Here is an 8,047-nt window from a genome sequence, read left to right as displayed (position 1 = left end):
ATTTCGGTAATGACAGAAAGCAAGAGAATTAGAAAGCAGCCCAGCCCAACCAATCCTAGTCACTGCTGGTTGACAATGGTAAGGAAAAGTGAGAACCAGACTGCAAGTGCCCGTTTCTATGATATTCAGAAACTTCTCCCACTTGTTTAGTTAGTTGATTCTAGAGAAATGGAAATGGGTATAAGATCACAAACATTAATGGAATTTGATAGACACAGATCACCTTGCCAATCTTTCTTCCGCTCTTTCATCTGTGGATACAATCTTCTTGTTCTTTTCAAAGGACATGGCCACTCAGAATTTCTTATCTCATCAATTTAATTCGACTTTATCAGTACATGCTACAACTCTGTTTCTGTAGTTTCTAACTTCCCTTTCTAATAGAAGAAAAAGTTTCAGTTTAATGCAAACAAGTAGAAGTGAAGAGGGGATTCAAGCTCCAGTAGACAATTGGCAATAGTTAGGGATATAGTACAAGCTATACCACCTTGATGACAAAGTATGGAGTGCACAAGTGTTAATTTGAATATCCTTTCCACTTGCCAATTAGGAAATTTAATATCCATTTGCCTATATGAGAAATTAGAAAAATAAAAATGAACTGAACATAGACTTTTAACACCATGCTTATGACTGGATGACATGCTAAATTGCATGTGCAAGCAAACACAATTAGCTCATAAGTTGAGGAGAGTTGAGGATATTTTTTTTCAATGAAAGATTACTCCAGGCCAACCATTTTGGTAACACAAGGAAACATCTGCATTCCTTTCCCCCAAAAGGCCACTAGAAAAGATTTTTTTTTTAAAAAAAAGAAAGAAAAGATAATGTATTTTAAATACAAAACTAAAAGAAAAACTAACTGAAACTTCAAAATTCAGCTCAAGATGCTTATACAAAATTGAGTGCATCTAGCAGTTTGTAAGTAGAATTTTACAAGAAATATAAAACACATCTATAAACTAATTAACCTTCATGCTCCATTAGGGATCTCTCAATTCTCTAAAGAATTTGACTTAGCTGTGGTAATATCAGATTGAACATCAGCTTTTGTTTGTGGTCTTAAAAATCCTCTACTGCGTGCCACTCGAATTGGCCTCCCCATAAACTCCTGCAGCAAAGGACTTTCTCAGTGTTCAACAAGAGAAAAGGCTCTTCACTTCAATATAGATTAGAGAAACTAAAAAACATAAAAAGAAATACAGATGTGCAATAAACCTTCAACATCAAATGACATCAGAAGAAATAAGCATAAAACCTAAGATTACCTTCCCTTGAAAACCTACTAGTGCAGCCTCAGCCTCCTCCTTAGTATTGAAGGAAACAAATCCATAACCAGCAGACCGTCTAGGATTATCTTGAAAAATAATCTCAGCAGAAACAACATTTCCATTATTAGCATTGAAAAACTCTTTGAGATCTTTGGCACGGGCTGCAAAGTGTAAATTTGCCACAAATAAGTTGTGTATTGGCAATGTCTTTGGCTTTGGAGGAGCAGCAGGTTTGATTTTCTTCGGCTTAGCCCAACTCAGCTTTAACACTCTACCCTGATAATCCTATTCACAACATAACCAGAATTTTACATAATCCCATGAAAAATACAATGTCCAGAAACAGCCAAGATTTATCGAATATGCTTACATACGATTCGAGATTCCTGAAAGCAGCCAGAGCTTCCTCATGTGAAGCCATTGAAACAAATGCCAAACCCCTGTTTCTGGTCTTGTTATACATTGACAGCTTAAACAAACGAAAAAATAAAAACAAAAACAAAATCATTCAGAATATTAACATTTTTCACAATTCAGACATTCATTCCACTGATTATCAAGAAAATCAAGATATAACTGGAGCCGTTATGTTTAAAGCAAACAAAACAAGCTAAAAAGAAAAAAAACACAATCTAGATTGAGCATAAGTTGTATTTTTTGTTTTTTGGAAGTTGAACAAAAAGCAATGAAAACCAACCTCAATGTCCACAACAGTACCATACTTCTCAAAGAGAGGACGAAGATCATCTACAGTGGAGGTCCATGGAACATTCTGAGCTAAAATTCTGGTTTTAGAGAATTCTTCTTCTTCTCCTTCTCCTTCGTCGTCTTCTTCTTCTTCTTGGTTATCTTTTTCTGCATTTTCTGAATTTTGAGTAATGGGTTGGGCTTGGGCTGAAAAAGGGACTTGGAACTCAAAAAGATTGAATCTTTGGGACTTAAATGGGAGTTTGAATGAAAGAGAGGGAAAAGAGAGAGTGGCGTTGAGTGTGGGAGGTTTGTGAGTGGAGGGTTGTGGTGAAGCTGAGGAAAGGTTCTGGTGGAAGCAGAAGAAGTTTGTGGGACATGATGGCAAATGGAGAAGACGAAGAAGTGCCATTTATGGGTAGAGAAATCAAGGTTGAAAAGAAAAATCTAATGACTTTTCATGGTTTGTGGGGTTGGGTACCCTGTTTCAAAAGGGGAGGAAATAGAGGAGTTGAGGAAAGGAAGGGAGAACGACGAGAGAACCAGAGCGATTGGATAAGGGGGAACATGACAAAAAATTATCTGAATAACAAATAATTGTATTTATATAATGAAAAATATCCTTTATTTTATATACAAGCATATATATAATGAAAAAAAATATCCTTTATTTTCTATAAATAATTTGAGCATTTTTTATGATCTCAGGAATTAACTATTGTATAGCTAAATAAACGAAATTTCAGGTTCTTAATTTAAATGACGTGGCAATGTTTATGTATGAAGATCTGAAACCCTTTTTTTTTTTAGATTTTTAATTTTTTTGCATTCTTGCCTCTTATTGTTAATTTGAATGGCTACGGACCACTGGGAAGTATTAGGATTTAGGACCGGAATTGGTAAAATATTGTTTTGAGGAACGATTGAGATGTACTTAACCAAACACATTTTATCTAAGAAAATAGGAAAGGAAAACAGTGCTAATGTACAACCCCAAATTCTTACATGTTATTGTGCTGATAGAAAATAGTTCATCACAAATAAGGTGGAATTACCAGCTAGAGAAGTGTAACTTCAGAAATGTGACAAAATTAATGTCGTACCATAAATGCAAGGACGGATTGAAATTTTAAAAAGCAACTCACTGTAGGTGATGTTGAGCCAAGTAATTCGACTCGATCTCGCGAACTATTTGGTCAATAACTCGATTTGAGTTCATTTTGATCGAGTTCGAACTACTCGTTTGAGCTCACGAGTCAAGATCGAACTCCAATATTTTTTATTTGCAAGGTCGACAAGTCTAATTGAGCTTTTTATAATATATATATATATCTTTTAATTTTTTAATATTTATTATTGTGAAATGTCAATAATATCATTTATTTAAAATTTTATATAAAATATTAATTTTTATTACGTGAGTTTGATTAAACTCGAATAGGCTCGATTAAATTCGATTACATTTGAATAGACTTGATTAAGTTCAATTTGACTCGATTAGATTTAATTAAACTTGAGCTTGAGTAAGGTAAACTGAAATCGACCTTGAACTCGACTTCTAAAAGTTTGACGAGCTCGAGCTCAATTATTTTACCTTGTTGTTTGAGCTTGACTTGATCCGAATGCACCCGTAGAACCGTTAACAGAACCAACTATAGCCAATTAGCCATGATAGAATACCTCTACCGTCATTGACATCTCTGCCATTATTTGGTCAAAAAAAAAAGAAAAAGACAATCCCAAGTCTACTTTCAAGATTTTAGTTCAATACACTGTGCCAACAATCAACATAACCACAGAATGAAAAATATTTCCATTGGGCTGCAACATAATGATTAAAAAAAATTTTGTTTAGGACAGAAAAAAATAACTTTACAAGCATGTGATTTATCAAGTATGAATAGGTTCATTGAAACACATTTTAGTAAGATGAACGGTATTTCTGATACAATAGAATCACAAAGAGATTTTACTAAATAAAGGCAAAAAAAAAAAATTGCAACAACATTGTCGAGAAACAGAGTATGTTTGCTACTTTTTGTGCATCCTGCTTTCAGGCGAGTACTGTTGCAAAGGTGATAATGGTTGTCTTAGTGAATCAGCATCACCGAAATCAATTTTCTTCTCAACTTGGCTGCACATCTTGCGGCTGGACTTTCTCTTGTTACCCTGTATAGAAAGAAGAAATTCAATTAATCATTTCAACACTACACATTATAGCAAGTATAGAGGTGCCAGCAAGCACTTGTTTTGAGCATCTATCACCAATTATAATTTTGGCCTACAATATGCAACTAATTTTCTCTAACCTTTGAAGAAACGCTGCCAGAATGTTTTCCGCCAGAGCCATGTAGATTTCGTTCTCTGTGGAGTTGCCTCATTAACTTTTTGTTCTCCTCATCCAGGATGTTGTTTTCTTCAAACAACACCTTCACCTAAGGTCAGAAAACAGAGCTTCGTAAACAACACGCTGACATGAACTTGGCACACCTTTCAAACGAAAGCTTACCTCCTCCTCAGCCCTATCAAGGTTGACTCTTAAATGTTCCTTGTGTTTCTCCAAACTCGTCAACTCAGCCACCAAAGCTAACACCTTCTGTGTTGACGGTCTCAAGCTACCAATGGAAAAAGAAATATCAGTCAAATCAGAAAAAAACTGCAACAAGATTATTTTATTGGAATATTGTAAAGTATATGATATAGCAATACCATCATAGATTTGATTGTCAATCTTACCTATTCCACAGGCTCAACATCCTTTCAAACACATCAACTCCACGATTAGATTCTAGAAATGAACGCGCTGTTGACATGACATTGTCTTTTCCAAGTGCAGAAGCCAATAGTGACTCAAGTAACATTTGTTCTGTCGCTGCGGCCTCTCCTGATGTACCAACCTTCAGGTATGACAATGAGCCTCAATGTGAGCTTTATTTAGTTTAGATGCTTACATTAACAAATTTTCATCTCATAATACTATCCACATAAAAGAAGACAGATTTATCTGTGCCACACACGTCCACTTGTAAGATTCACAGCAACACACAAAAATTACTTTTGATAAGCAATAATTATCTAGATAGCTTCCATTAACTCTAACCATAATGTGAACCAATAAATTAATACCAGATATCAAGTGCAGATTCATCAAACATGTGATACACCACCCCAGCTTTTGCCCAGAATAAAGGGCAAAAGATAGCTCCAGCATTTGAAGTAATTAACTCTAAAAGAAACAGTAAAGAAACACATCTATGCCACATAAGCTACATTGAGTAAAAAAATCATCATACTCTACAGGTAAGCCTTCTGCTCTGAGAGAATCATCAACCATTGCAAGGATGTTGTCCAATAGAAGCTTAATTTTCATTAAGTATACTCTAAATTGTCGAGATTGTTTCAATTTACTCTCTGATTGCTTAATCCTGGTATTTCATTCAAAAGACAACTTTGAACCGGTAATTTTTATCAACTAGACAGGTATACATTTATTAAGCTACATATATTGGATAAAGACGTAACTCGATGGGAAATTTTAAACTAAAGAGATCAAGGCAGCCAAGATGCTCAAATAAGATATTAAAGCCTTTATCCAATTAAAAAAAATAAAGATGCTGATGATACAAAATGAAGAGCCACATAAAATGAATGTTTACAATAAAAAGTACACATCAGATCTATAAATAATTAGAGGTGCAATTTTTTGAGCCACAGCACACAATGTGAACTAAGTTAGTATTATTTGATATTATAAAACTGCACGTTGTTTCCACATTTTTGGCATCAGCTGCCTGGTTCCTAAATTCTGCACAGATTACACACCTAGAAAACCTTTGAGAAGATAATTCAGTAAAACCAAGGTATCATCAAAGCATACAAGCTAAGCCAGAAGGGTACATGAAACAAAAGTCATCACTACACCAAAGGCCAATTTTTTACCCGTTCAGCAAGACTAAGATCTTTTCATTTAATCAGCCAGCCAAGAAATCACAGGGTAACTTAAAAGCATAGTCAGAAGGTATCATCAAAGCATACAAGCTAAGCCAGAAGGGTACATGAAACAAAAGTTATCACTACACCAAAGGCCAATTTTTACCAGTTCAGCAAGACTAAGATCTTTTCATTTAATCAGCCAGCTGAGAAATCACAGGGCATGCTTTTCATTTAAAAGCATAGTCCTGTTGCAAAAGGTGATCATATAGCTGCATGCTTAAAAAAAAAATCTAAAAACCACTAATACGTAGGGGGATCAAGGTTCAACAGTTGGTGTGTTCTTTTAAAGTCCTTTACAGCACGTAGACCTCTATTCCGGAGAATCATTATAATCAATTATTAGATAATGCAAAAACCTCACGATACTTGATATGTTTCAAAAACTCTTTCAGGCTTCATATAAAGATTGACACCTTAAATCACTCCATAATTATTGAAAAATTTCGGGAATGATTAAATTCAGCATCAATATCAAGTTCAAAATTCAGCAATAAAAACCCCAACTTAAAACAGTTTCCTTTTCAAAGTCGCTGTTGGATTTCAGCTAAACTAGTTTGAAGTCTCTATATCCATAGAAAGGAAAACCAAATAAATCCATGCAAAACATCAAAACTACTATTCACCATGCCAATATTATTCATCAACCAGCAGGCAGTCAGTTACAGCAAACATATATAAATTATTGTCATCCATTAAACGAAGTACAACAGAATCTTCAAGCTAAACATATACAAAACAATTTTGCATTTCATCATGTCAATTCAAGATTATTCAGTGACCATACCAGATGAATAGGTAATAATCAATGAAGTCATAAAAATATTTTACAACTAAGAAGGATAAAATCCCATGCCGTGAACAAATAAAAACGTAGTTCCATGTTCCTTATTAAAACAATAGATGACATTCAAGTTTCGGGCCAACCCCATTTTTGTCTTCTTTAAGAATCCAAATACCAGATAAACATTTTACAACTGAAATTAATTACTCCATTGGATCCTGTTACACAAAATGGAGGGAAAGGATCGAACTTTTACCGATTGTTCATCATACTGATACTTGTAAAATTGCAATTCCTCTGATAACGTCTTCACCTCGTCTTCCAACTCATGAACTCGAACCTCAGCCTCTTTAGCTCTCTCATCCGCCTCATTTCCAAAATCCATCAATGCCTCGCGATCGTGATCATACAACGAGCACTCTCTCTCCCACCTCTTACACTGCCCCAACAAATTGGCACATTCCATTGCCAACTTCTGATTCTCCTCCACAAATTTCTTCAACGCCTGCGCATTCAGAGTAGCCTCCGCCTAAAAAGTTCCACAAGAAACATCAATAAAACCCTAAAAGCCCCAGAAATTTGCATTATTTTCCAATTAATCAGGGGAAATAACAAAAATTAAAAAAAATTACAAACCCTAGCTCGCTCGATGATTTCATCTTTTTCTCTGAGTTTCGATTGGAGATGAAGATACTGATTGCGAAGATGATATTGGGCTTCTTCCGCGGCGCGAAGCTTTAATTGCAGAGTCTGAGTCGAGACCGGCAAGCCGAGGGTATATTCCACCGATTCTCGAAGGAAGTCTTCGGTTTCTTGAGAAAGATCCATTCTTGAACTTTTTAACAAGAATTGAAACCCCAGCAAAAACGAATACACGATGTTGGATCAACTTTTTCAGGGAAATATCAGATAATATGGAGAAGAAAAGAAACCCTAGGGAATAAAAGCTAGGGTTTTGGGTGTGAAGAAGAACTGTGGCGGTGTTCTTGGGAGGTTTTGCAGAATTTGAATCGGAGGGAGTGAGACGGTTTGGTACTGTGGGAGAGCCGTTGGAGAATTGGGATCTTTTGTTTTAATTTCGATGGTGAAGATGGTGGAGAAGTGCACGTGGGCGCATCACAGTGGACTAGGAGTTTTTTTTTTTAGGGAGCGAAACTATTTCTTTTCTTTTCTTTTTAATTTTTATCCTTTTTCTTTCCTTAATTGGTTTATTCCCCTTTCTAGAGGCTCCTCGTGTGTGTGGTTTTTTTTTTAAAAAATGACCTATTAATTGATTGTATTTGCATGTCAATAAATGTTATGAGATTTTGAACTA

General features: G+C 35.3%; 2 protein-coding genes across 2 annotated transcripts; both read right to left on the bottom strand.

The window, feature by feature from the left end:
* Positions 1 to 847: 847 nt before the first annotated feature.
* LOC113714531 (28 kDa ribonucleoprotein, chloroplastic-like) lies at positions 848 to 2,534 on the bottom strand. The gene is made up of 4 exons (XM_027238423.2): positions 1,969 to 2,534; positions 1,642 to 1,740; positions 1,269 to 1,556; positions 848 to 1,111 (listed from the first exon to the last, which is right to left on the bottom strand). Exons 1-4 carry the CDS (start codon positions 2,368 to 2,370, stop codon positions 995 to 997), a joined length of 906 nt encoding a protein of 301 aa, XP_027094224.1. The 5' UTR covers positions 2,371 to 2,534; the 3' UTR covers positions 848 to 994.
* A 1,291-nt stretch (positions 2,535 to 3,825) lies between these two features.
* On the bottom strand, positions 3,826 to 7,771 carry LOC113713845 (uncharacterized). Its single transcript, XM_027237650.2, has 6 exons — positions 7,369 to 7,771; positions 6,989 to 7,261; positions 4,695 to 4,855; positions 4,468 to 4,573; positions 4,268 to 4,393; positions 3,826 to 4,127 (listed from the first exon to the last, which is right to left on the bottom strand). The coding sequence occupies exons 1-6, from the start codon at positions 7,558 to 7,560 to the stop codon at positions 3,990 to 3,992; spliced, it is 996 nt and encodes a 331-aa protein (XP_027093451.1). The 5' UTR covers positions 7,561 to 7,771; the 3' UTR covers positions 3,826 to 3,989.
* Positions 7,772 to 8,047: the final 276 nt, after the last annotated feature.

This window comes from Coffea arabica, chromosome 10c (genome assembly GCF_036785885.1).
Source record: "Coffea arabica cultivar ET-39 chromosome 10c, Coffea Arabica ET-39 HiFi, whole genome shotgun sequence".
Classification (NCBI taxonomy): Eukaryota; Viridiplantae; Streptophyta; class Magnoliopsida; order Gentianales; family Rubiaceae; genus Coffea; species Coffea arabica.
The sequence above is the reverse complement of the archived record's forward strand: the minus strand, read 5'-3'. Positions and strand labels throughout refer to the sequence as shown.